Source organism: Rattus norvegicus, chromosome 5 (assembly GCF_036323735.1).
Source record: "Rattus norvegicus strain BN/NHsdMcwi chromosome 5, GRCr8, whole genome shotgun sequence".
Lineage (NCBI taxonomy): Eukaryota > Metazoa > Chordata > Mammalia > Rodentia > Muridae > Rattus > Rattus norvegicus.
The window spans coordinates 158,400,197-158,427,742 of NC_086023.1; the positions used below are offsets into that span (position 1 = coordinate 158,400,197).

General features: G+C 54.3%; 1 protein-coding gene across 1 annotated transcript in view; it reads right to left on the bottom strand.

The window, feature by feature from the left end:
* Positions 1–2,417: 2,417 nt before the first annotated feature.
* Positions 2,418–27,546, bottom strand: part of Padi1 (peptidyl arginine deiminase 1) — a 32,464-nt gene continuing 7,335 nt past the window's right edge. The window contains 15 exon segments of the mRNA NM_019332.1: positions 2,418–4,272; positions 6,458–6,583; positions 7,641–7,720; positions 8,681–8,774; positions 9,622–9,766; positions 14,320–14,471; positions 15,970–16,077; positions 16,429–16,552; positions 17,433–17,536; positions 17,621–17,793; positions 18,678–18,803; positions 18,898–19,012; positions 20,121–20,182; positions 20,803–20,875; positions 21,697–21,877. Of these exon segments, the coding sequence (NP_062205.1) occupies positions 4,039–4,272; positions 6,458–6,583; positions 7,641–7,720; positions 8,681–8,774; positions 9,622–9,766; positions 14,320–14,471; positions 15,970–16,077; positions 16,429–16,552; positions 17,433–17,536; positions 17,621–17,793; positions 18,678–18,803; positions 18,898–19,012; positions 20,121–20,182; positions 20,803–20,875; positions 21,697–21,877 (1,897 nt within the window). The 3' untranslated portion in view covers positions 2,418–4,038.

Genomic DNA, 27,546 nt, shown 5'->3' on the forward strand with positions numbered 1-27,546 from the left:
CAGAGGTCCCCACAAGGATGTGCTTTAAAAGTACCCAGCTCCTCCCCTCCAGCCCAGGGTGCAAGCTCATTGGCTCCAGCTCTAGAAGCCCGGCCTCTTCTCGGAGGCCAAAGAGCCAATCCCCTCTTCAGGATTGGCTGGGAGGGTTCTGATATTTGCATACGAACCTCAGGCTCCCACCCCAGGGGACCCAGGGAGTTAATTTCTAGCTGGAGAGAAAACAAGTCCCCACAGGTGCTTGGCCAGCACATCTGGGATGGTTGGGGGTGGAGTGGGGTTGGAGGGGCGGGGAGGACGTGCAGGGGAGCACAAGGCTTTGTCTGGGCCCTTCTTTGTCTTCTTGCCTCTGTTTTCTCTGCACTGTTGGAAGGACATCTGAGGATGCAGGATGCCTGGCCCATTTCACCCTGGTGCAAGCAACTGGAGGTGCAGGTGGCCCCTGGATTCTTCATGCAAGGCTATGAGAACTACTGGTCTTGCTTCCTTTTTCTCTTCCCCCTCCCCTTCCTCCTCCTCTTCCTCCTCCTCCTCCCCCCTCCTTCCCCCTCCTCACCAGTCCCTCCCCTTCCTCTCCCCACCCACCTTCCTGTTTTTTATTTATTTTTTATTTTTTCTTTCTTCCTTCCTTCCTTCCTTCTTCCTTCCTTTCTTTTCTTTCTTTCTTTTTTTTTTCCTGAGTCTCAATACCCCAAAGTCACTATGAGGTTAAGGAGGGTCTTAAACCTCGGATCCTTCTGCCTCCCAAGCACTGGGATTACAGATCTGCACCGCCCTACTCAGTTTTATCTGGTATTGGGGATCAAACCCAGAGTTTTGTGCATGCTAGGCTCTACCAAGTGAAATACACCCCAACTACCATTGGCCTTCCCCCTGCTCCCACTTTCTTTAAAATATTATCTCTATATGTACATCAAGAGCGCTATGAGTTTTACACTTCTGGAGGCGGCAGTGCCCGTGTGTGCCATGGTACCTGTGCAGAGGCTGGAGGAGTTATTTCCCTCCTACTGTGCCCAGGTTGTCATGCTTGGTGGCTAGCATCGATACTCACTGGGCCACCTTGCTGGTCCCCTGCCTACCTTTGTTAATTAAAAGCTTGGGTTGTAAGACTAGAGTGAGCTTCCTCTTGCCTCAGCGTCTTTCTGGCGGCACTTCACACACACACACACACACACACACACACACACACACACACACCTTGCTTCAGCCCTGGCTGCGGGGATCACTGCTGGACAGATCTGGACTCACTCTCCTAACTGCTGTTGCTGATGTTGGAGGTCAAAACCTCCTGGGGGGGGGGGGGGCAACGATAACAGCAGTGAACAATGCCATCAGGAGCCAAGGGTGTCAGAGTAGGATGCCCTCTTGTAGGTGGGGAAACTGAGGCAAGAGGTGTCTGGAACTGTGAGAACAATGACTCTGGGAAGAGCAATCGGGTCTGATCGGCTGCACCGTGTATTGATGAGATCCCGTCTCTTCTCCCGAGGCCTGTTTCCTTAGCTGTAGAAAATGTGGCCAGTCGCAGGCTCGCCCGCTCAGGCAGAGATCATGGCTGTGGAGGCTCAGAGGTGCTGAGTAGAGGTTCTTTCTTCCTCCCTGCTGCTGCCGCCCCTCCAGGGCAGGGCAGGGACCAGGATCCACTTCCTAGGGTCCCCCATTTGTGCCAGTCAGAGGAGACTGGCATTTAGAGCCTATGACTGTCCCTCTGCAGTGGCTCAGTGTCCGGGAAGGGCATTCTCCAAAGCAGCCAGGGCCCAGGGCAGCTTGTTCCCAGCAAATGGCTGGGTCGTGGAGTCAGCTTTAGGAAAGAACCAGAACTCTTGATAAAAGTCCCAGATAGCCTCCCTGACTGGGGTGGGGATGGGTGGGAAGAGTGGATAACCCTCCTCCAAGGGTACTGGCACATTGGGCTGGTCAAGGGGTATAGTCTGAGGTCACAGCGAGTGTGTTAGATGAGAAGGGAATGGTGTTTCAGACCACCAGGCCTGGGGAACTCAGCACCAGAATCAGTGCTACAGTATTGCATTGACTGATATGTCCTGGACCCCAGCACGGTGGAGCACTGTCCCCCTTCTCCTAGCAGGAGCCCCCCCTTCCTCTTTCCGTCCTCCCCAACAGACAGAAGATAAAGCCAAGGGAAGAGGAGAGGAAGAGGAGAGGAAGAGGCAGGTCCTCCTCGATAGTATCTCAAGCAGGCAACAGGGGTGGAATTGGGAATGGGTTAAGGATTCTGTTGAATCAGCGGCTGCCTGGCACTCACCTGCCTCAGCCCAGGAAGCTGCTCAGCTGACAGGAGCGGCCTGAGGCCTGCTGGCACTGAGCCTAGGGACCTGTGGTAGGGTGTGGAGATCAGAGAATCAGGGCCCCTCATTTTCTTCTCCCTCTGTCAGCCCCGGGCACAAATGAGGCAGCCACGTAAAGAATGCACAACGATGTTTTTAATTGATGAGGGAGAGGGTGGCCAGTCAGCCAGGACCCCAGACGGTCTGAGTAGCGACTCCAGAGCCCACCTCATGTGGCGCAGAAGACTTGCTCCCATGCTTGCCGAGGCTCTGTAGTCAGTCTCCTGAGTCTTCAGAGGCCAGGCCCCGCCCCCAACCTTCTCATCCCCCTTTATCTTCTTCTTCTTCTCCTTCTCCATGGCTTAACCTCAGCCAGGCCATGATCATAGAGGAGGGTGTTGGTGTGGGGAGCCTACAAATGGGGGTTCCAGTTCCACAGAACCTTCTGGAAGGGGGAAGAGCCAATGTCTACCTGGCCATGCCTATCCTAACAGCTCCAAGGAAGCCTTTGCTAACTAAGTGTCCAGTGGTTACCAAGTGACAGCAGCTGCCTCAAGTCAGGGGTGGCACCAGAAGCTACCAAAATACAAAGACAGAATCCAGCAGCCTGTTGTGGCTCCTTGACCAGAGGAAGCCTCTGCCAGCCGTGCCCTGCAGCCGGTTGGCCTGCCTGCTTGCCGACACATGTCTCTGTGACCTCACCCAATGCTATTAGCCTCCAGGCCAGCTGTCTGTCCTACTGTGGGAGGGGGGACACAGGCCTGCCATGGGGTTTACTGGGGCTGTACAAGTGTTGTGTAGGGTCCCAGGCTGCTGGGGGAGTGTGGGCCCTCCCCTCCCACTGCCTGCAGCAGGTTAGGGAGTAATTAGAGACTATTAGAGGAAATTAAGCCTCACCTCCAGATGTAACTTAATGGCCTACCCCACCCTCTTCTAATACCTTGGGCCCCATCCCCTTCACATCTGGACCAACAGCCGTCAGGTTCAGGGGCCCCAAACACCCAGCCAAGAGTTCCAGGCTTCGAGGTTCCCCCACCCCGAGATGGGCAACCTCTCTGCCTTCCTGGTGCGACCTTCCTGCCCACCCTTCCCCACCCCCACCCACGCTTGCAGACTTCCGAGGGCCTCCCTATGCCCCGAAGCATCTTCCAACAGGAAGCACCAGGGCTCGTAATTAAAGGCTGCCCCAACAGGTAACAAGCATTCTGCAGAGGTGGGACTGGATGGAGTTTGGCATTAGAGGGGCTTTTGTGCCTGCCCGCTTTCAAGGACTGGGATTTCCTGCCTTTGTTTGACTACGTTGAGCTGAAGGGTGCCAGGGGGCCATGGCCTGAGGTCCTCTGGGAAAAAAAGACGCCCCAAATCTTCCTTTTCATCTTGCGCAATCCAGGAGTCATACGAAACTATGGTGTTCGTGCCCCAGGGTCCTGGCATGGTGGGCATTTCTGAAACAGCATCAGAGAGGTGTCCAGAAGGGAGGGGGGAAACAGCTCAAAGTAGGGCGTGGCCTACAGGCTTAGCTTCCGACCTTGACCCTCTGGGGGCTCTGGCTGGGAAAGGGTGAAGGAAAAGTGTCAATAGTCTCCTGGGCAGGACAGGCGACTCCAGAAACGAAGAAGTGTGTTGTCCTCCGGGAGCCCAGCTGACCACAGTAGTCAGTCCGCTTTCAGGCTCCAGGAGGGTGGAAGCTGGTTCGTGGCCCTTGCCCTTGCTCTGGGGTTCTCATCAGCAGGGCAGCGAGGGTGGTGTTCGGGCAGGCTCAGGGCACGGAGTTCCACCACCTAAAGGCAAAAGGTTTCCTCCGCACATTAGTGCCACAATGGATCTCTCCAAGCAGTTGGTGGTAAAAGAGAAAGTCGTCGATAAAGACGCAGCGTAGACCCAGCGGCTCCAGCAGGGAGCGCACCTTCTCTTCCAGGCAGCAGCGGCCATTGATGATGGGCCCGAAGGGCTTGGGGATGCCCAGGTACTTGCCGAGGACCACCATATTGACCTGCAAGGGAGAGGAAGAAGAGCCCCGGTGACCAAGGATGCACCGCACCTCTGAGCTCTGGCTCTACTGATCCATCCTCACCAGAACCAAGGATTGGTCAGGAACTAGAGTCTAAGATGGGGGTGGGGTTTGTGCCCTATATAATTTAGGAGTCGTAAGCAGGAAGATGGTGCGTTTGAGGCCAGCCTGGGCTACATAAATAAAACGTATCTCAAAAAAAAAAAAAAAAAAAAAGTAAGCGGTGGGGAGGGCTTGCTGGGGATGTAGCTCAGTGGTAGAGTGGTTCCTGCCCTTAACATCTGCGGCTGTACGGATGGCAGTCAGCCTCTCTCCTGTACTTTCTTCCATCCCTGGCCATATTGTAACAAGTTTGTTACAAAGATGAAATGTGCTGAGTGTCCTCACTGTTAGGTCTCAAACTCGAAACAAATGGTCAACCGAGATGCCTATTTGACCTATCAAAGCCAGTCTGGCCGCCAGGTTCTCCCAGCACCCCTCAGTCCCTACCTGTTACAGGGTCCTCCTGGCTGGCATGCCCCACCCCCTACCCTGAACCCTTCTGCCCAGGGGCTAGGCGGCCCTTCCCTATATAATCCAGTCATTTTGGCTACCCAACTCCTTTACTCTCCTGGCTCTCCCCTCTCCCCCCCTCCCACTTCTCACATGACCCAGCTCAGGGTCATGTTCACTCAGGACTCTCCCAGATGTCCCAGCCTCTGGCTATGCGCTCCCTTTTATAAATAAAAAAAAAAACCTTTTATTTCCACCATATCTAGGAGCAGTCATATCCTCCCCTGTGTGTGTGTGTGTGTGTGTGTGTGTGTGTGTGTGTGTGTGTGTCTCGCTCATTAGCGTGGCCACACCTCTGCAGTACATAGCTTACCTGGCTGTTCATAGCATCCTGCTAGTCCTCAGCTCTTACTGAGAATCCATGTACATCAGAAGCATCATCCCTAAATCTCACAGCCCGCCTCTGAGGTTGTGGCTCAGACAGGTTAAGTAACATTACCAAGTTCACAAAAGCCTGTTGTGCCCACTCCATGGGCTGGAGTGTACGTGCTGAGGGTGGAGGGATTACAGGGAGTCCAAAGATAGGGGGAGGAATAAGAAGCCATGCTTATTGCCATGCCTAGGACTCTGCTCCCAGAGTTAAGAGTTCGAAGCCAGCCTGGTCTCCAAAGTGAGTTGCTGTTATACAGAGTAACCTTGTCTGGGAGTGGGGGCAGGTGGGGGAGTCACAGCCCAAGATCATGGACTTTAATCTCAGTCATGCCCAGTGATCCTCCAGTGTCCTGATGCAAGCAGCCATTAGGACATGTGGCTGTGTAGGGTCAAATCACTTCCTGTCTCCAGTTGTTATCTGCAAGCCACATGTCATCCCAATGGTTTAGAGGACAGACTGCCAGAGAGCTCACCCCTGCAGAAGGCACAGTTTCAAGCAGCACTGATCAGCGCACAGGGAAGTTACAGGAGGCCAGAGAGGCTTTCGGTGCCCAGCAGCGGTAGGCTCAGGGGGATATGACAGGAGGCATGATATCCTGTCAACCTGAAGGCTCCACTTCAGGGACAACCAGGGACCTGGGTACCCCCTCACTCCAGTTTGCACACCCCTTCCCTAACTTGGTTCTACTCTGTTCTTGTCCCAAGAGAAGTACCCAAGTTAAAGGCACAAGAGAAAAGGGGGGTCACTTCCCACTCCAGAGCCCACCTCTCATTGAGAACCTCACCACCTATTTTTTCCTGGCAGGAAATGGGCTGACCAGCTGGCTGCTTTGATACCATCGCTCAGGCCCCGCCCAATGGAGGATGCTTGGCCTCATGGGCCTGTCAGCTGCCTAATGGTTACTATTCATTCTGTCTGTCTGGAAGCCCTACACAGAAGCCCCCTTGTGGGATCCACAAGTGTACGGTGAGAACTAAATAAGCCAGTCAGCCTCCAGACAGAAAGCAGAAACATCCGCATCTATCTTTCCATGTAGAAGATGAAAGCTCCTTCCTGTGCGGCTGGCCTTCCCACTGTGGGATGTCTAGCAGCCCTCTAGGTGCTGTCCACTAGGTACCAAAGACACCAGTTCACTGTGGCCTTCAGAGACGCCCACGATACACATCTGCCCCGCTTAGGAGCTGCTGACCCAGCTGCCTCTGTATCCACCTGTTCTCACATCCACCCACCAGGGACCCTCACCATGTCAGGAAAGAAGGCTTCAGCGTAGGCTCCCTTCAGGAAGAAGAGCTGTGGAATATCCACGATGTCGCTCTCGGAGAGGCCCAGCTCCTGTTTTAGCACCTCACGGTTCCAGTCGATGCATTTCTGGGGAAGAGGGAAGCCACGGGCCAATACAGAGGAGTCTAAGTGTTCTGTGCCTGCCTGAAGCCCTGAGCTCCTGTGGGCGCCTCCAAGCCTTTCAGTGGCTTTGTGCAAACGGGTTCGCAGATGTCCGAAGTGGGGAAACTGAGGCTCAAGGCAGCTTGCCTAACTGCCCAGAGCTAGGAAAAGTTCAAGTTTGGTTCTAAATGACCTTGTTCCTTGATTACGATTTTTAAAAGTTATTTTTTATTTTACGTGTACGGGTGTTTTGCGCACCTGTGTGCCTGTGTGCTGTATGTATGCCTGATGCCAACAGAGGCCAGCAGAGGGCGCCAGCTGTCTTAGAACTGGAGTTATAGATGGCGGTGATTTGCCATGTGGGTGCTGGGAATTGACCCTTAGTCCTCTAGAGGAGCAGCCAGTGCTCTTAACTGCTAACTCCGCTCTTTAGCCTCTGGTTACACTTTTTAACCGTGGTGCACGCGTGCATGCACATGCGTGGGTACATGTGTGTGTACATGCATGAGTCTATAGGGATATGTGGATTCCCAGAATCAAGCTTAGCTGATCAGGCAGCAGGAATCTCTAACTGCTAAGCCACTTTGATAAGCCCCTGTCATGTGGCTGATAGGTCTGTTAGCCACAGCTATCTAGGTAAAGTCCCTGGCTTGGTGCAGAAGGGTCAGGGCATTTTTCCCTTCACTGAGAACAGCACCTCACACAGCAGGCACCATCTTTGACGAGCCATACCCCTTCCTAGACCTGTCCCACCTGATCTCTGCACATGGGCCCTGAGGACCCCATGTCTCTGCCTCTCACATTCACACTTCCAGAGTGAGGGCTTGAATTCACGTCTGTGGAAATGAACTGCACCTCCCAGCGCCAGGCAACCCCAGGTGCCTGCTGCGGCCTGAGGGTGGTCAGCCTATCCCCAAATCTGCCAGCCCCCGAGGACAAGGCTCATTTTCACACCCTCAGAAATCTGCAGGACAAACTAAGGCTGGGCCCTGTCCCCCACAGGCTGGACATTGTCACCACCCAGACTCCATTTTGCCCTCACCTGCACATGCGCACTGTCCCTCCTGAGGTGCCTGTCAGCTAAGATGTCATTGATGCTTCTCTTTGTCTTATGCTTGAGGCCTGTGAAGGACAGATTGCGTGAGTTCAGGGGCACAGACTGACAGACTGTGTGTTCAGGGGACAGAGACAGACTGCGTGAGTTCAGGGGCACAGACAGACTGTGTGTTCAGGGGCTCAGACAGACAGACGGTGTGTTCAGGGGCACAGACATTGCATGAATTCAGGGGTACAGACAGACTATGTGTTCAGGGGCACAGATAGACAGACTGTGTGTTCAGGGGCACAGACAGACAGACGGTGTGTTCAGGGGCACAGACATTGCATGAATTCAGGGGTACAGACAGACTATGTGTTCAGGGGCACAGATAGACAGACTATGTGCTCAGGGGCACAGATAGACAGACTGTGTGTTCAAGGGCACAGACAGACTGTGTGTGTTCAGGGGCACAGACAGACAGACTGTGTTCAGGGGCTCAGACTGTGCATCACTCAGGGACACTGTCTGGAGCCCCCAGGCCTGAAGAAGCACAGTGCAGGTCAGTGACTCTGACTGAAATAGGTTGTGGAGGGAGAAAGGCCAGACACTGAGGGGCTGCTTCCGGCTGCAGCGAAGACTCAGAAATGCGAGGGAAAGGGCCCAGGCTCCGCACAGCTCCTAACACTGACCCCTCACAGCTGTGGGAGTCAGCTTAACTCCTTGACCTTTAAAACCATCCTAGGAGGGGGTGGTTATCATTTTCAATTAAGAGAGGGGAAACCGAGGTCCAAAGAGGCAAGAGCACAGCCTCGGTTGACCCCCACCTCCAGTGAGGGTTGAGCCCATTTGAACTCAGGTGGGACCCGCGCATCTCTCTCCAAGTCCTAGGCTGGAGCTGCACTACCATCTAAGGATCTGGGGTGACTCTCTGGTTCCTCAATTCCCCTCCTTGCCCCAGGGTAGCAGTAGGAACAGGCCCAGGGATGCCAGGAAGGACAGGATCCCTGTGAGGTGACAGGTAACACACAGCCTTGGGCACTCACCATCAAACTGCTTGGCCTCCCCGTAGCCCTCCTCCTTCTTCTCCTGGAACAGCTGGAGGCAGGCGCTGGGGCTGGCCAGGAGTAACCGGAAGCCCTGCCACACAGGAGACAGACAAATGGCTGAAGGCATGGATACACTCGATGCTGGAGACCTCCAAGGACACTTCAGGAGCCTGAAGTGCACTGGGCTGTGCTCTGTGCAACCCTGTCCACCCCACCCACAACTGCCGTGCGTCCCACCTGCAGGCCTTTCCCCACAGTGGTCTCCCTACCTGGAGCCCTGCTCACTTTGCCTCCTAGGGAACTCAGTTCCTGTCCCCCCACCCCCCACCGAATCCTGGTGTGTCCCTGCTCTCCTCTTCACTGTTCCTCCCCTTATCAGAGCTCTCGCCACGCTGGGCCAGATTCATCAACCAGCCACTACAGTTACTTATGTCCATGATGTCCGAGGGCCACTTTCTTCCTAAGCCCTCTCTACAAGATGGTGGGACTCTGGTCAGTATAGAAACCAGAGGCCACACCTCTTTACGATCCTAACCAGCCAGCCTTAGAGTTTATGGATCTGAGTGAGGGCAAATCCCTTCTGAACCTCAGTTTTCTTACCTGTAAAATGGAGTCAATAAAAGGGCTTGTTGGAGGGTTGCATGGCTAAAAGTGTGTGTGAGTCTGGCATATAGTGTTTGAGTCATTTTCCCAACTCTTACCCATGCTGTTCCTGACTCTCAGAGTGGCCTGGGTCTAGCAGGAAGCACACAGTGTCCTCCTGGCCCAAGGCTTTTGATTCCTCCAGGAAGCAATCCCTGATTAACACAGCCCAAGCCCTATGCATGCTGAGGGACTATAGGACTGAGCTGGTGGCAGTGCCCCTGTCCTGAGCTACCCCATCAGGTCAGATGTGACTCAATCGGACGTCGGTGGAGTGGTAGAGCAGGGCGTCACACCTTTTGGTCAGAGGTGGGCACGAAGCTCAGAAACTCATCCACGTGGCCCACGGAGAGCCAGTCAGAGTAGAGTTCCACCGGAGCCTGCACCTGCTGGGCATGCAGGAAGTCACGCACCACCCTGGCCATCCGCCGCCCGCTGGACCTGGTGGGAAGAGATACCCAGTGTGACTCCATATGTCCTCACAAACTTCTGAATGGGTCCCCTTCACCAGAAGGGAAACTGAGGCTCAGAGAGCTCAGGGGACACAGTCTTGGCCGCACTGAGCTAAGGTGATACCGCCTTGGCCACACTGCTGAGAAGGGGCAGGACCACAGTCTACCCATTATAAACCTGGAGATTGGGGGCTGGGGATTTAGCTCAGTGGTAGAGCGCTTACCTAGGAAGCGCAAGGCCCTGGGTTCGGTCCCCAGCTCCGAAAAAAAAAAAAAAGAACCAAATAAAATAAAATAAAATAAAATAAACCTGGAGATTGGAAGCCAAAGCTGAAGCCATTGGGAACAGAGGGTGCAAGAGAGGCAGACGCCATAGTTCAGGGGACAGGGTCATGGCAGATACAGGCCAGGCCAGGGTCGGGGGTCAGGTTTGACAAGGGGGCAGAGCTTGTTTGGGTAAGGCCTCCTGAGCCCAGCTATCCCTGCTGAAAATAAAAGTCCAATCTTACTCCCTCCAGAGTGTTAGACTCTCACTGCCTGGGGCATTTGGGGTTCCCCACTGCCCAACCCCCAGAAGTTCCTGAGATCAGATCTAGCATTTCCTAACCTCTTTTACCCAGGAACCTCCCCTGAGGATGAGGATGGCTTTGAACTCCTGGTCCTCCTGCTTCTAGCTCCCAAGTGCTGGGATTACAAACGGGTTTCCACAGTGCTGGAGGCTCAGGCATGTCACCAGCTGAGCTGTATCCCAGGCTGGTGCTTCAAATCTCTGGCCTTGAAACCCTTAAGGTCTGGCCTTGGCCTTTCTTGGCTGTGTGGTCCAGGCTGTGTTCTTGGCTTGGCTTCCCAAGCCTTAGTTTCCCCTCCGGGAAGAGGACCCACTCGAGGAGTTATTTTACATAAATAAAACTGATCCTCTTCCCGATAGACTGCCCAGCCAAAGGCCACGCCACCCACAAGCTCTCAGACCTGCTCCCTGGGGAGACTCTGCCCGAAACAAGGAGCAGCACCAATCAATTCTTCTCATTCCCCGCAGCCAGCGGAGACCTCCTCTCTGGATGGCCAGTGGACTGTCCCTCTTCTTGGTGCCCATTGGAGCTCTATCCCTTATGATCCATCCAGAGGGAGGCTTTCAAAGGCCAGACTATGTCCTTCTTCCAGACGGCCTCACTCCCATCTCACCTCCAGAAACTGCCTGGCCCCTGCCTAGCTCCTCTTGACTTCTGCATGGCCTGTGGTCTACCTGACCCCACTCTGGCTCTGACCCTCTCCGCTCCACCCATTCTGATCTCCTGCTGTCCTCTGAACTTACCAGACACATTCCTGCCCCCAGGACCTTTGCACCTACTCTGCCCTCCGGCTAGAATCACAAACCTCTCCCCGTAGCCCTATGGTTCCCCTCTTGCCTCTTCCAGGGCTAACTTAAAATCTTGCCATCTTTCTCTGAGGTTCAAACTAATAGAAGCCAGGTCCCAACTCCCTTCTTGGCTTCTTTTATTTCTCCGTGGCACTGGCTACCACTTGGGACATTACTTGCCCGGGGGCTCACACCTTGCTGTGGTGCACATCCTCCCAGGGCAGGGCCAAGGGGGTCTAAGGTGTTCTCTGCTGAAGCTCCAGCCTTTCTCCCACAATCTCTGTTTCGGAAACACTGGTGAGTGAAGCAAATGCTTTGGAGCGGCCCTGTCTAGAGGCTTCAGAGATGGCTCAGTTAGCGCGGTGCTGGCCTAGCATGCATGATGTCCTGGGTTCAATCCCTGGTACCGCCTAGACAGGGTGTGGTGGTACACAACTGTCCTTACAGCATCAGAGAGACAGAGGCAGGGGGATCTTTGGCTGCATTTTGAGTTGGATGTCAGCCAGGGCTACACGAGACTCTGCCTCAAAACATTAAAAATAACCCAAAAGTCCATAATCGATAGTAACCAGAGCCTATCACTGACAAGCTTAGGACATGTGCAGATGATGCACCTGCTTGGAACTGTGGGTAGAAGGTGGGAACCACATTGTTCTGTCTGCTGGTCTAATGTAGCGTGGGCTATTTTGAAGGCCGTCTTCAGAAACAATGAGAAACTATTCAGCAGGTACAGAGCCTTGCTCCTCCTTGGAAGCCTCTCCCGCCCTCCTTTCTGGAGGCTGAGGCAAAGAGGAGATGGTCCAAACCCCAGGACCACCTGCATCATAACCAAAGACACCACCAGGAGGCAGACTTGTTCAAAGATCCGAGCTCAGGAGTGGAGGACCCAAGGCAGCCAAGAAAGTATCCAGTTTGTTGGGTACCTCCTGGGTGCTTGGCTTGGGCTTACCGCCTTTAGTCCTCAAGATCATCCTGAGTCGGGCGGTGGTGGCATGAGGTGGCAGGGAGGCAAAAGCAGGTAGATTTCTGAGTTCCGGGCCAGCCTGGTCTACAGAGCAAATTCCAGGACAGCCAGGGCTACCCAGAGAAACCCTGTCTCAAAAAAAAAAAAAAAAAAAAAAAAAAAAAAAAAAAAAAAAAAAAAAACCCAACCAATCAAAAAAGACCATCTTGGGATACATGCATAGTAGCAAAGTCACCATCGGAGGGTCACCCTCCCAGTCCCTCACCTATGGGCCTCTCCTTTCTTTCTCCCTCAGCTTCAGCCCCTGCCCACCGGTCTCCTTCCCATTTCTCTAAACCCCCTGGCAAGCTCCTACCCCAGGATAGCAGACCAACTACCAACTTCTACACTGGGACCCACAGAGGATACCTGAATCGACTGTATCACTCACTAATCCTGTGTGGCTCTAAACCTGTAGCAGTCCCTCTCTGAGCAGCAGGGTCTCATCTATCTGCTAACGGTCTTATTCCTGGTTTTTAACAGTCCGTAGCCTGCCAGGGGTTCAAACTCAAGCGAGAGGGCCTTTCATTGGGCCCATTTTACAGCTGGAGAAAATAAGGCATGGGGTCTAAAAGAAATCGTTCATTTAAAATGCACCAGCGTCGCCTCTCTGCACCCTTAGACCTTCCTTTGCCAGATGCTGCTCTGTGGTTTGTTTGCTCTGCTTTGTCCTTTCCCGTTTGGTTTGTAATTTTTCACTTAGGTTTCATTTTGTTTGTTTTTTTTTTTTTTTTTTTTTTTTTTGGTTTTGGAGACGCACGCCTCACTGCAGCCAAGCCTGGCCTTGAACTCGAGACCTTCCTGCTTCAGCCTCTTGAGTACTGGGATTATATGCTCCATACCCACAGCACTTTCCCCCGTGCCTGGCATGTGACCTTAATTTGAATGAGCAAACTGACCACTGATTATTTGCTGGACACCACGGTGAACACCTGCTGAGTGGCACAGCCCACAGTCATGGGCATCAGGCGCCAGAGACTCACAGCTCCCTCCCTGAAGACCTCCAGGCCTGAAGCCCAGCCTCTGGTAGGCTATTTGACCACAGGGACCTGGGTATCTGTTGCAGTAGCAATGGTCATACATTCCCAGCATACATTTCATTCAGTTCCCACCTTCATCTAGGAGCAGTTACATCACAGTTTAAATAAAAGGCAAACCTTTCCTGCCCTCTTCCTCTTTTTCTTCTTTCTCTCTCCCCCTCTTCTGTCTCCATCGTCCTCAATAAACCTCTTCCGCACGGGACTCTGTTGGCCTGGTCTGTCTGGAGGTGAGCCACCATTCTATCACAACACCCAGCACCCACCTTCGTGGCCCCCTGGGTACCAGCAAACCCTGCCTTGTATGACTTAGCAGCCTCAGGCTTTCCACCCAAGGCGATGTGACCTTCCCACTGTCAGAGGCCAGCTGGGGCTCAGAGGACAAGTTGGGGCACACCAAGCTCTTCAAACGAAAGGGTTATCCAAGGTCTGCAGGGGAGTGGTCCCCCTGTCTTCCAGGAGCACACTCTCTTCTGGCAACTCGGGGCAGGGAGGGGCTCACTTAGTGTCCTGAGCAAGCATCTCATGAGTTAACTGAACCTTAACAGAGGCCTTGTCCTCTGCTCCCTCACAGCATGGGGCTACTGAGATGCTCAGCCACAGGGCCACCCAGCTACTTACTCACTCCTTTCCGCTGCCTGCCCTGCCCCTGGGCCCTTTCAAGACGGGACGACAGTGAGTGGCTTCCTCATGTCTGTCCCTGCAGCAGTGGTGGAGGCCATGTCACCTCCCAGCTTGGCTGACCTCAGACAGGTTCTCCTTGGCCCAGGCTGACTTTGAATTCTCAATGAAGCTGAAAATGACCTTGAACTTCTGATCTTCCCTTCTCCGCCCACCCAAGTGCCGGGGTCACAGTCTCTGCTACCTCTCGGATTACTCCCTCCAAGGTGGAAATCCAAGCCAGGAAGGTACGTGTGCATGTTAGGCAAGCCCTATCAACGGCGCTCATCCCCAGCCTCTGACGCGCCGGTTTAATGTAGCATCTATGCTTATCAGACTCCGAGGGACTAATTTGACCCTGAGACCTTCTTATCTTTGGGAAAGTCATTCCCATGGGCTGGAGAGCATCTCCCAGCCCGGAGAGCCCCATGGGTGGGTGAGCTTACTGAACTCTCCCACACCCCACACCCTTCCAAGCCACTCACTTAGGGAAGTTGCCACCGATGAGGATTCTGCCGAGGGGGTACTCTGTGTTGCCCACCCTCACTGGCGGGCTCACATCCAGGTTGCCGAAGGAATCCAGGCCAGAGGCACCTGCGAACTGGATCTCCCGGGTCACATATCCAAAGTCAGGACCCTAGAGAGGCACCATCGGAGCCTGCCTCAGACAGGAGGGTCAGGAGGGGGGAGGGAGCCATGCCTAGCTGAGGAGAGGACACTGGATACCCGTTCCCTGGCTCTCTGCCAAAAGCCTGCTTCCATCCCAACCTACCAAGCCCTGTTCTGCATTCTAAACAGCTCAAGATCAAGTCACTGCCCAGAGGCGAGCAGAGAGTCACCAGACCCTTAATCGAGCAGCATATGCCTAAGGAGTTCATGGATGGACAGTCATGGAAGACAGACCATGGCTAGGAAAGGAAGGAAGAATGAAGTACGTAAGAGCTGGGAAGATGGCTCCAGAGGTAAAGCAAGCACTTGCCACACAAGCGTGAGGACCTGAGCTTGATCCTCTGCACCCACAGAAAAGCCTGGGTGGTGGTACACACTCGGCACTCTAGTACTGGGAGGTGGGGGAGACGTGTGGAACTCTGGGACTTACTGGCCAACAGCCTTGGCAAGCTGGCAAGTCCCAGGCCAATAAGAGACACTGTCTCCCAAAAATAAAATAGACGGCTACTGACGACACACGACACACACACATACACACACACACACACACACAGAGAGAGAGAGAGAGAGAGAGAGAGAGAGAGAGAGAGAGAGCGCAACAGAGACAAAGACAGAAGAAGAAGGAGAAGCAGAACCAGCAGAAGCAGAAGCAGCAGCAGAAGCAGCAGAAAGAGAAGAAGGAGGAGGAGGAGGAAGAGGAGGAGGAGGAGGAGGAGGAGGAGGAGGAGGAGGAGGAGGAGGAAGAGGAGGAGGAGACACCACACATTAAAGCTCAGGACTCTTAACATACCCATCAGGAAAAGACCTTCAGAAGCCTCAGTCTAAAAGAAAGAAGCACCATGAACTCAGCAGAGACTGAGGGATCACAGTGAAAAGCCAAGGCACTCCAGTCCCCACAGACACTCTGCAGGAAGAGACTTGGGGCCCACAGACCCACAGAGAATAGGCCACCTCAGGAGAAAGCGCAGCCAACTGTCAGGCAGGTGCCGGAAGGCACTATTAGGATTAGTGCATGGGCACCCCACTGGTTTAACCTCTCCAGCCTCAGTGTCCTTAGTACTGAAAGCTGGAGGGCGGTGTGAGCTGTACCAATGGCTGCCATCGCAGCACGGGGAGTAGCACAGTCCCTGACACAGCATGCTCACCAAGATACAATACCCCTTCAAAGTCAAGGCTGACATTTCCGTTGACTCCCTACCACTGAGAATGACTGAGCCCCTGACCAAGAACATTGCCATTCTGCCTCTCCCAGGATGCAGCAGTAGTGGGAGTGGGTGTCTATTTGCATGTCATTTGAATATGATTTGTATTATCAGATGGCCCCCTTCTACGCTACTACCCTGGTTGCTGTCACCACCCACACCAGTCTCTGGACCCTAAAGTTCCACCATGGCTCCTAGGAGAGGAGCCACCAAAGGCCTTCCCCCCAGCTCCCCCATCCCAGCCCTGTGTACTTGGCCACACACCAGGATCTTCTTAAGGGCGAAGTCCCTCAAGCCTCTGTTTCGGGGGGAATCAAAGACCACAGGGAACGATTTGTGAGGGGCATCAATGTAGCCAAACTCCATCTCATCCTGTATGAAGAAGAAAGACCTACAGGGAGCCTCCTCAGGGGTTTCAGGAAAGGTGACCACCCAAGACTTGGGAAGGATGTGGGGGAGGAGGGGAAGCCTCCAGGGCTCCATCCAGGAGACCCATCCCAGAGACAGGGCATCTGGAGGAGGCAAGAGAGATTTCTCTTGCTGGAGCATAGCTCCTAGTTCTGTGCCAGGTTGCTCTGGCTCCAGACAGGCAGGTCCATGTCCCCAGACTTGGCTGGTAGGCATAACTGAGCTCCTGCCTCTCCCCACCCCAGTCACCCACCCATTTCCCCCAGTCACCCACCACCCACTCACGGTCCTTCCCTGGGTCAGCCTTGCACCGACCTGGATCCATCGATCATTGCGATTCTCTAGCCGGGGACAGACCACTAGTTTGCAGTTGGCCTTCGTGGCCAGGTGGGACATGTCCTCCAAGAACTTGTCGTTGCTGCCATGCATATCTGTCACGCTGCAAGGACAGTGACAGAAGCTGGGACCAGAATCCATTTGTGCATGAACTGTGTCCCTGTGTTTGTTCTGAGCTTCAGGTCTATCTGAACCTTGGAGAGGCTAGAAGACCTGGGGGGTGAGGGGTCGTGTTCTTAGATCACATCAGATGAACAGTGCATGAACCGGGCAAAGCCAGGCTGTGGAGCCTGTACCAACCCTGGTGGTTCAAGGTGGCTGTGGAGGTGACAGGGTTGATGTCACTGATAGAATGTCAGTAAGTGGGCTAGCCTTGTCTTCTCGGAGCAGAGTGAAGGTGAAGACTCCGAGCAGACAGGAGGCTGGGATGTTCCTGGCCACGTCTTGCTCGAATCTGCATCTAGCTTAGGAGGCCTGTCTTCCTCTTCTCCCTGTGATACCTCAAGGGTTGGCCAGCAGAGGCCACCAGATACCAGACCATGGCAGACGGCCCAGGACAGCCAAAATGGGACAGACTCACACTAGACCCTATGGCTGGGTCCCTAGGTCCTCCAAAGATGCAGAAGTGACTGAAGGAGGGTCCCTAGCACAAATGCGGGGCTCAGCCCCACCACCCAGGGTCTCATGTAGCAGAGGCTAGATTTGAACTCACAATCTTCCTCCCTGTACCTCCCAAATGAAGGATTTCAGGCCTGTACGACCACACCTAGCCCCAACTATTACCCAGACTGAATTCAAGGTATCTGGGCCTCAAACCAGGCAGGGAGCCATTGGACTTAGAGCAGGTGCTGGTGGCTGTAGCCTGACCTCCACTGCAGTCCTGTGGCAGCTCTGGGCTACGCGACACCTTTCCTGAATGAGCCCCATGTCAAGATTCCTCACTTACTTCTCTGGCTTTAGCGAGGTGTGGCTGGGGGGCTCACCTGCACACGTACAGTTCCAGGGGCGGCTGGGTGTTGGGGGTCATGATCCAGGGGGCCACTCGGAAGGTCACGCTGTCCGTGAAGACCAACACCTCGGAGAGGGGCTGGGGGAGAGGGGCGCTCAGTGGTTTTGTGGGTTCCTGGAGCCCTACCCCTTTCCCCTGACACAGGCCTCATATTGAACTTACCCGTGTGTCTACCAGGCTGACACTGAGAGACAGCAGCCCTGAGAAACTGGCATCAGGGAAGGCGAGTCCTTCCACGTAGAACTGAATGTCCCTCTCCCCAGGATGCCTTTCCACCTCATAGGAGTTATGACGGGGCCCCAGCACCTGTTTGTAGTTGGAGAGGGAGGTCCCACCTAAGGAGAACAGGGTCAGACCAATGTGGGGACAGGGCTGGGGCTGGTAGGACAGGAGGACAGGAAACCTGTGGCTGGAATCTGGGCCCGAAGCACCTCTGGGGAGCTCTGCTTCAGTTCCTTTTCAGCTCTACGATGATGCAGAAGCTGTGTAACCTTGGCTCAATGACTCAGCCTCTCTGAGCCTCAGGTGAAGGGTATAGCAGATAAGTAGAATAAAGTGTCTGACCCCAAAGGTGATGAGGACCCAAATGTCTGTCCACGGTGCTCATAAACAAATTATGCTAAATAAGGTATGTCCATAAATGGACTATTACACTCCCACCAAAAGCAATGAAATGACGGAACTTCATTGATGGTGTCAGAAGGTGGTGAGGGTGGCTTCTGATGGAGTTCGGTTTTTATTTGAAGTGATTAAATATTCCACCCCTTAACTGCACGCCAGTCCCTTAAAGCCACGGATTCTGATTAGGAAATGCCAGCAATTCAGCCACAATTTGAAGCCAGGATCTGGGTCCCAGACTCTAGGGTTCCTGCCCCTCCCTGCCCTGCTTGGGGGTGGGGGACACTGGACAGAAAGAGTTCTGTGCAGATTGGCTAGCTTGAGGAGCCAACAAATCATATGGGGTCAGGGTGAGGGGGACATGGATGCCCAAGAAGCCTGGCTTGGAACTCTCCCTCTGTCCCACTTGGCTATGTGGCAGTGACTGTGTTTGGGCCTCAGTTTCTCACTCTGAGCAATGGGAGGAGCAGTTGAGGCCCCATCCTTGGCTGTCATAATGTTCCCCAATGGAGGAACCATGCAAGTCACAGTGAGTTACTGAAAGGTGACAGACCCAGGGAGCATGGAAGGAGGAAAGATGTGACAGGCCACAGTCACTCACCCCGGGCACAAAAGACCCCCAGTCTTCTGGAATCCGGCAAAGATGCCTTCAAGACCAGCTTGTGGCTCTTAAAAAGATCATCAGGGCCGTCACAGCTCAACACCATTGGGGACATGTCCTGCAGGTCTGGGAGAGTGGCTTTTGAGACAAGCCCACACACACACACACACCCAGACCCCCTTTCCCTCCCTCCTCACCTCCCACGCCTGTTGTCACTCACCCTCCAGTGACCTCAAATGGCTATCATGTAGGTCCTCTCTGGACCCATGCACATCTCTGTCACAGTTCACCAACAGGATAGCCCCGGAGCCCCCGGAGCCCCAGCGCCAGTTTTTCTGTAGCACAAAGAAAGGCTTGGGTTAGTCAAGCCTGGGGATTCTGGGGAGGGGACTAGACATGGCCTGGGTTGGCTCAGTGCTTAGCTCAGAAACTTTTATATTCTGGGTTTGCCTAAAGATTTAATGAGGGACCATGGGCATAGGGAGCAGAACTTTCAGCAAGGCTCAGACCCAGGGGCGGCCATCCTTGTGTGGTAAAAAACCTGCAGTGGCCGTGCCCAGCGCTCACAGCGAGGAGGCAGGGTGACGTCACCACACACAGAAATGGCCGCTCTTTGGCTCTACCTAAAACCCATTCTGATCTCCTCGAAGAGGAGTCCATTCCAGCAGCCTCCTGGGCCTTACATTCACCAGGGTCTTGCAGGCCCTTCCAGGCTCTCAAGATGCTCGACTCTGGGGTCAGCACTGTCCCCGTACCCTGTGCCTTTTCTCCACTTTGCAACAAAGCATAAACTCCGGGAGGGAACCCTTGCACCATTACTGTTCAAACCCAGGTCTCTGGGACTATACAAATCCATTGTTTGCTTCCATGGTGCTCTATGTGACCCTGGCCCACCCCCCTGAGCAGACGCCAGCCACCCTGTGCCAAGGCCCAAGACATGGTTTCATTGTAGCCCCCAACTACAACCCCCTCAAGCAGTGAATAAACTGTATGGCCATTCAGGTGCCCCTCCCTTCCTTGTCCAAAAGACTTGGTATCCAGGCTGCCTCTCTGGATCTTTCCCTACAAACCATACCTCCTGCTCCTGTGTGACAACATGCTTCTTGTGGGACAACCCCACTCTCCTCTTCATTCCTTACCGCCTATCTGTAGCTGAGTACCATAGTCCCCTCTACTGGAAGGAGGCCATTCTATCATTTAACAACCCCTCAACAGAAACGATACAGCAAGCAGACCAGAGAGGGTAAGTATTTTCTCAACAGTCACACAGCATGTCTGTCACACAGACTAAGCTACTGCTCACTTGAGCCAACTTGGCCATCCTTCCCTGGATAGAACCGATCATGGAATTGGCCGCTCTTCTAGAAGGAGGGCTGTCTGCTGCCAAGATCACCCAGGTCTCTGCCTGCCAGCTCCACACTCTCGGAGTATCCAGGGTCTCACCTTGTCACCAGAGCCTTTCTTCACCTTGCCTGTGCGGCCTGTGTCGACATCAAGGGACACATCTGCAAAGGGGCAGACAGGTCACCGGTTGCTGTACCGTGGCCCAGCCAGCTTGGCTCCCACCCCAGCTGAGGACCTAGAAGCCCAGCTCTGGAGACTTGACATTCAGGAGCCCATCTGCTGGCCTTGGAGCTCTGGCTAGAGTGACACTGGAAGTTCTGGTGTTGGAGGGACACAAGTCGCTGTCTTGGCCATGTGTTCTAGGTGACTATGTCTTGGAGACCCTGGGTTTTGTGTCTCATGCAAGGGACCCTTAACCGTAGCCACTGGGGACCTATGATCAGGGCCTGTCATCCAGAAAGGATGCTGACATGGGCTCTGGATAAGAGGGACATGACTCTCCATGGTTCTAGGTTGGACCTCAGGGATTCAGAGAAAATGGAACTCCCATGAAGTAGCCATTGTGGCTTGAACGGTGACATTCCTGGACTCTACTGGCTCTAACCACAGCTGGGTCTCAATCCCTGGAGTCTCAATGGTCCTGGAGATGTCTGATGCTCCCAAGAGGCCAAGGGACAAGGCAGGTAGCTGAGGCTTTCCCCTCTATGACTCTACAACCTTCAGTCGCCTTCGCCGCACCCGATAGCTACCGTGTCCGCAGCCAGGCAGGAGCAGGACTCACCAACAGCGGTTAGGTAGAGAAGGCTGTGGGCCAGGGCGGCAGTGTCCTGGGACTTGAAGTATGATACCTTTACCTGGGGAAGACAGTTAACCCTGAGAGAAGACAAGGCAGGGGACAGAGGGCCACACCTACAGCCCCATTTCAAGCTAGAAGCTCCAGGACTTGGATGGAGGCAAAACTATTTGGCAATTGTGGCCCGGTTACTGTTCCAGGGCCCCAGCAGTTTAAGGAGAGAGGAGGGCTACAAAGTGGGGGGGTATGGTGACTCCAGGACACTCTGGGATGTGAGACAGACAGACAGACCAAGAGGGGCTACTCCTCCTACTGACCTAGGCAGCTTGACCTTCCTTGGCGTTATTCATCCTCTGCAGAGAGGGAATGGCCCGCCTGGTCCTACAGTCAGTGAGTGCCAGGGCTTTTGCCAAAGTCCGGGAGCCCGCCCCTCCCCCACTTGCCCCATGCAACAGGATTCCTTCCGGGGAAGGTTGTCTTAGGTTCTGCCTACAGTCATGTGCAGAGCCACACACAGGTCCCAGCTTGCCCCATCAGGAGAAAGCACCAGGCCGGCAGTTGAGGGGCCATTCCCGTGTGGGAGACACCAGGGCCAGCTGGGAGCTGTCAGTCGAAGGTGGCTTGCTGGCTACATGTGGAGGGCCCTGCATGAGCACACACAAGTAAGGCCACACAGTCCTGCGTGGGGAGCACAGGGGTTTGGGGGCAACTGCAGGGACGTATGTGGATCTGAAGGGTGACCAGGTTGTTTCGCTGTGCTGTGTGGTGTTGGGGTGGGTGAGATGGGTCTGGGTCTCTCTGTGGAGATGTGTCAGGAGATGGCTGGGCATGGGATACAAGCTAGCTGCCCCACCCCCACCCCCGCCTCTGGATGCTGTTTACCTTGAGGTCGTGTAAGTTCTTACTGACTGTGTCCGCCACCACCACCACATCCACATTGGCATCCAGGGGCCAGTGGGCCCGGCCTGCGGGCTCTGCCACTCTTGAGGGATCGTAGACCATGTAGATCTTCACCTCAGAGCTCCCGGACACCTCAAAGGTCTTGGCGCCTTTGGGCACATCACTGCAGAGAGGGAGGAAGAGACGGAGAGGTTCAGAGAGTGACCATGTAGGAAGAGGCTGGGTCCTGAGACGGTAGCTGTTTAAAAGGTACCCCTGACCGGTGGGGCCGGGGACCTCTGCCTCCAAGTCTCTCTCTGTTCTACCCACATGGTCCTTCCTGCTGGTTCATGGAGACACCAGGCTATCTTATCCCAGGAAACTTCATATACCCGATGCCTTCCCCCAACCCCCAACTTACATCCCCAAGGCTCAGCACCAGGCTTCAGGGCTCTGTTTAAACGCCCCCTTTCAACAACCCTCCTCAGGTGGTTAGGGACAACTGTCAACTTAAGAGCATCTAGAATGATCTGGGAGCCTGGGCTTTAGAGGGATCTGAGTTCAATCCCCTAGGCCCAAATGGCAGAGTGAATGGACCAACTCCTTCTGACCACTATTCATGTATGTGCACACACACACACAAATACACCTTTTTTTTTTTTTTTGGTTCTTTTTTTCGGAGCTGGGGACCGAACCCAGGGCCTTGCGCTTCCTAGGTAAGCACTCTAACCACTGAGCTAAATCCCCAGCCCCACAAATACACCTTTTAACATGATACATTCATTGATGTGGGAGGACTTGTCTTAATGATGGGCTGGACCATTTCCTGGGCGGGCAATTCTGGACCGAACAGGGGAGAGCAATGAGAGAAGAAACGAATACCCACCCCTATCCCTCTAGCTAAGGCCGAGTCATCTTCTTCCCTTCCCAGCTCGTCAACCGTGCATGTCACCGTCTAGCTGTACTGCTAGCTCCGTTCCTGAGGACTGCCATGCCTAGCCTGCTGCTGGAGCCTCAGAGTGTGCGCAGGGCACTCAGGAAATGCTTAGAAAGGAAGGAATACAGCCCTGCCTTTTGCCAACCCCCAGGGCTCCCTTGGGCCCATCTGCACTGGAGTGGGTCTCACGAAGCAGCTTCTCTCTGTCTGGCCGAGGAGCCCCAGAGCTCTTGGCTCTGGAGAGACAAGGAGTCAATCTGCTGGGCCCTCGGGACCACCTGCTTGGCAGTTGTAGCTTCAGATGGAGTGACTCAGGATTTGGGGTACACAGAGCCACACCAGCAGGGTCCTGGGGAGATGTATTTGTCTATTGACTTGACGAATACAGGCTGCCCACCTGTGTCAGGCACTAGCCCGGGGTCAGGCTCCACAAAGCCCTCATCAATGAGAAGATATCAGAAGTGCGGGCCGAAGTGCTTGCCTACCTCCTCACCCATCAGTGTTCAGGGTTCCACCACGGTGTCTCGAAGCAGTGAGGCCCATGAAGACAGGTCCGCTTAAAGAAGTACTCCTGACTCCACATACAAAATGAGAGGTCTTTTCTTTTACTCCTGTCTCTGCTTTTTCCTGGGCCCCTGAGAATCCATTCAAGCAAGCCTTGGAGAAAACCCTCCCACAGCCCCTTATATGGTCACCCTGTCCCTACCAAGTACCTGCCTTCCTTGACCATAGTGATAATGGTCACTATTCAGTCCCGCTCTACTGATGAGAGGAGGGGCAGAGAACGACAGGCCTCCCCTGACCACCCTCATACCCGTAACCATGGAAACCGCACCCCCCCACCCAATTCTTCCAGGTGTCCTCAGCCTTTGATTTAGAGTGCCGATTTAGACTTGTCCCTCAGTGGCTGTGGACCTTCTGAAGCCTTAGTCCCCATGGCTACTGCTGTGCTGACCACATGGCTCAAGGCCCCAGGTGTCCCTTGAGCCTCGCTGTCCCAGACTTGAACCCATCAAATAACCAAGGATGACCTTGAACTCCGGAGCCTCCAGCCCTTGAAGTGAATTGTTCAGATATCAGCATGTACCATGTTCCCTCCCTCCCTGCTGGCTGTCACTCTGACCTTGTCACTGGTCCAGCCCCCTGGGGACCAGCTCCCAGGCTGTGCAGTCTGCTGTCCCCAGGTTTTATTTGTTTTCGATGTCTCAAGCACCCTTTCATCGCCTTACGACCACCCATGTTCCAATGTGGCTGCTTGCACCTGGCCCCAGGCATCTCTCTGGGGTCGCACACACTGTGGCTTCACTTAGGTAGGCTCCACCTGCTGCGAACAGCCCTGTCAGCACTGACAGGGACCTTTCCTGAATCCCGGCACTCCCACGCCAGGCCTCAGTCCCCTGGGCCTCCTGCACCTGACCCTCTCAGCCTTCGAAGCTTTGGTCCCAGGGCATTTTGGGCTGAGTTTAACCTCTGCCAGCTGCTGCCTGGCAACTCCAGCAGTTGCCAAGGCCAACTCCCAACCCGGTCCCTGAGCTGTGTGGCTAGAGATGAAGACGGATTGTCTGAGTCTGTGGCTGCTGATCTTGAGTATGACCTTTAACACGCTGTCTGTCCATCTGTCTGTCTATCTGTCTCTGGAAACTATTGCCACCTTCCCCTTCTCCCCAAGAGCAGGTCAACTTTATATCACCTGTCACTGGTGTCACATCTAGCCCCACCCAAGCCTGTCTCTGACCAGGACCAGGGCTATCATCTGCACCCTACCTTACCCTCACCCTCACATCTCATGTACACGGCAAACATCACCCGTTTTGATAACTACTGTCCCCTTCACTCTCCTGCCTGTTGGGATCCTCTACAAGAAAGATCCTGCTCCCTATCCCCATGGCCCCTCCCTGGAACACACCTTCACCTGCAGCCTTCCTTCCTACACAGGCCACGAGAGTTGCTCCATTCCCAGAGCCAACATCCTTACTCCTTTAGCTTGAAACATGTCCCCAGCTGGCTGCAACCCTCCATGCTCTCTTGCTTTCCCTCTGCCCAGCCTCACCCATGTATCCTTTGCTGCCCCAACCCCAACCCCAGGTTTAACAGCCTTCTGGGGGCACTTGTATGCATACACACTTATTGTAAAGCTTATTAACATGAAGAGATTCCTACAACCGTCACACCGTATGTTACTCCTTATTGGCAAGTACCTTGTAAAGTCTCTAGAGCCCATTTCTCCTCGCTGTAGCTGGCTGTGGCTGCAGCTCATACCACGATTTGGTAAGGCAATAGTATCTGTCCCAGATTGATCATTATACCACCAATAAAGCCACTGTTATTGAAGCTGATGCGTGACTTGAATGCGGGTTGAGATGTACGGTAAGCAGAAGTGTGTGTGTGTGTGTGTGTGTGTGTGTGTGTGTGTGTGTGTGTGTGTGAGCGCGCGCGCCCCTGCGTCTGCCCTTCCTTCAGGACTTGAGCAACTTCACACAGTCAGTACTGGAAACTGTGGCGGTTTAAATGAGAATGCCCTCAGAGGCTCATGTATGTATTCCAATGCTGGATCCCCAGCTAGTAGAAGGAGTAGGAGGCGGAGCCTCGGGGAGGTGTGGCCTCGGGGAGGTGTGGCCTCGGGGAGGTGTGGCCTCGGGGAGGTGTGTCACTGGGGCCCGGCTTGGAGGCTTCTAAAAATCCAGGCCCTTCCCAGTTATCTCCCACTCCCTCTCTGTCTTCTGCTTGAGGATCAAACTGTAAACTCTCAGATGCTGCACCAGCACCGTGCCTGTCTGGATGCCGCCATGCTCTCTGACGTCATGGTCCTGGACTCTAATGCTCTGAAACCAGGAGCCCTAAATTAAGCACTTTCTTGTATAAGCTGCTTTTGGTCTTGGTGCTTTATCACAGCACCAGAAGATGGAAGGACCATCTTGATTTCAAGCTCATCCATCCATAAAGGTGCCATATCCCTGTCTGTCCACCTTAACAGCCAGGGACTGTCAGTGGCTTCCCTTGAGAGGCAGCTACAGGCAGAACAGGCCTTTCAGGGCCCTTCTCTGGGACATGCGGGGGTCTATCCAGCTCAATCCTGGTGTCTTTGAGGCTCTGGCCATCCTCAACCTGTCCGTGTCAGCGGCAGGTGTTCAGCCAGGTCCCAGGGGATCCGGTAGTGTTGTCATAGCTATTTCTCGTGGTGCCTGAGAAAGGAGGGTTTGCCAGGAGGGTGCTGTGTGTCCTTGGAATCTCATTCCCTTGGCATCCTGGCCCTACCCCTCCCAGAGCCTCGGGCATTGGACTGGCACTCCAAGTCTGTGGTGGGCCATAAATTAAGGGACAGACATGCGTGGGAACTGGAGTAAGTCCAGGAGGTCCACAGTGGGATTGCTTCCTGCACACACCATTACCCAGGCTGCCTCTCTGTGGGGTATCTTGCTAGGAAGATCCTGGCGGTGTGAAGTCCTGGCACATGTCCCCAAGCTCCCAGTCAAAGGAAACCTCTCCCTAAAGTGTGGTGACAGGACAGGCATGGCGGTACAGTCCCCTAGTCTAAGCACTAGAGAGGCAGAGGCAGGCAGATCTCTGAGTTTAAGCCAGCTCCAGGCCAGCTGGGGCTACATCGTGAAACCCCATGGCAAAAACAATGCGGAGGGACTAAAAGAGGCGAACTGGTCAGGGTTTTTTGGTTGTCCCACAGCCAAGTGTGTGGGGCATTTTCTTGATTCATGATTGATGCGGGAGGGCCTTGACCGTTGTGGGTGGTGCCCTCTCTGGGATGGTGGTCCTGGGTGTTATAAGAAAGCAAGCTGAGGAAGCCACGGGGAGCACGCCAATAAGCAGCATTCCTCCATGGCCTCTGCCTCCAAGCGCCTGCTTTGAGCTACTGCCCTGACTTCCTTCAGTGATAGAGTGTGACCTTGACCAGCTCTACAGGCAGATCCTCGCGGTCTTCCCGGTAACTAGAAAACAGTTCCTCTTGCCAGGCTGTGGCGAATAAACTCTCCCCTCCCTAGAGTGTGACCTCTGGTCCCTGACAGAGTCAGCCTTGGTTTTCCTCCTCCGTGTAGCCACCTCCCAGGTTGGTGAGGGTGCGGAGATGGGGGTGCGGGTGGGGACTGCTGTAAAATGTGCTCTGATTGGTAGTTGCTGTTGTCAATCTTCTCAGCCTGTGCCTCCTGCCCTGGTCTGGCACCATTGCCCCCCTCTTATTCGCAGCCTGTAACACAGGGGTCCCTCCAGGTCTGCCTGTATGCTAGAGGCACCTTCACCAGCCTGACTCATCCTGTAGCTTGGAGGAGGGCCAGCTAAAGCCGAGGCGAAGGCCGCCAGAACCTAGAGGACACCAAGGGGTCATGAGGGTGGGGCGGCAAGATAAACTCTGAGCCCCGCCCTCCTCAGTCGGCTGCTGACTCAGCCAAGGTGCCTGCTGGGGACATGTCTGGCTGCTGGGGGCCGAGGGGCGCTCAAGCACCTCATTTAGCTAACTTTGTGATACTCTTGCCCTTGTCTCTGCTTCATTCACAATAACCCTCTCAGGCGGGCGTTCAGAGAGGTGAGGCAACCTTCCTCAGATCACACAGCAGCGGGCAACATGGTATCTCCCACCTCTCACAGGGGCTGATAGTACAAGGAGCACGTGACTGGAGCATGTCCCGCTGAAGGGAGGGAGTAGCTTACAGGAGAGGATGAGGGAGACTTGGAAATGGCAGAATTTCCACATGAGCTCCTCAGAGGGTTTCCCTGTGAGCAAGCCTAAGGGACTGAGCAGGAAAGCCGCCATTCCTCTATCCCCACCGTCAGTACAGAATACAGTGTCCCAAGAACAGTGAGCACGCATGCTCTCCGGGTCCCAAGAATCCAGGGCTCATCATGGCCAGCCCCCACCCCAAAGGACTCAGCCTGAGCTCTTCCCACATCAGGCAGTGCTCTACACC